Below are 613 nucleotides of genomic sequence, written 5' to 3'. Positions count from 1 at the left end.
ATATTAAACATCCATTGTTGTTTCATCTTTTTGCTATCAAAGAAATCCATCGTTTTCACATCCGAACAATAATTTGGATATTTTTCACATAATTGTTCCAAAATATACTGACATCTTCTCTCAAAGATGGTATCTGGATTTTCTGGTGTAACAATAAATTTTCCATCCATATCGGGAGTGTCTCGTATCCAATTTCGTGCCAAATCTTTAATTTCACAAATAGATGTTTCTTCTTTTCCATGTTTAATAGGACCCAACGAAACGGAATAATCATTGGGATACTTGTCGACAGCTCTCTTCACAATTTGATCCAATTCTTTGGGATCAAACACAAAGTGTCGAGAGAGAAGATTCTCAAAGACTCGGAATTTGGCGCACGTGTAAAGAAAGAGAAAGAGAATGACTGCTCCGATCACGAGATGCCAAAAAAACATTTTTTTTGTTTAATTTCCACTTGAATATTCTTGAAACTCAGGTTGTGAAAATGATCAAATTTTGGTGAACGAATATTGTGAACAATATACAACTATCAAGTTAATATGTTGTTGTACAGTACGTCAAAGAATGAACATTTTTTAATCTTTTATGAAGCGGTTGAATTTTCCAAAAGTAT

At 33.0% G+C, this 613-nt stretch overlaps 1 protein-coding gene across 1 annotated transcript in view; it reads right to left on the bottom strand.

Annotated features, from left to right (window-relative positions):
- The window catches only part of FDP41_009458 (uncharacterized protein), a gene marked incomplete at both ends in the record, with an annotated part of 447 nt that extends 13 nt beyond the window's left edge, over positions 1–434 (bottom strand). The window contains one exon of the mRNA XM_044713418.1: positions 1–434. This exon is cut by the window's left edge and continues 13 nt beyond it. Within this exon, the coding sequence (XP_044556969.1) occupies positions 1–434 (434 nt within the window).
- Positions 435–613: the final 179 nt, after the last annotated feature.

Source organism: Naegleria fowleri, assembly GCF_008403515.1.
Source record: "Naegleria fowleri strain ATCC 30894 chromosome Unknown tig69, whole genome shotgun sequence".
Taxonomy (NCBI): Eukaryota; Heterolobosea; class Eutetramitea; order Acrasida; family Naegleriidae; genus Naegleria; species Naegleria fowleri.
This window is presented reverse-complemented; position numbering and strand designations above follow the sequence as displayed.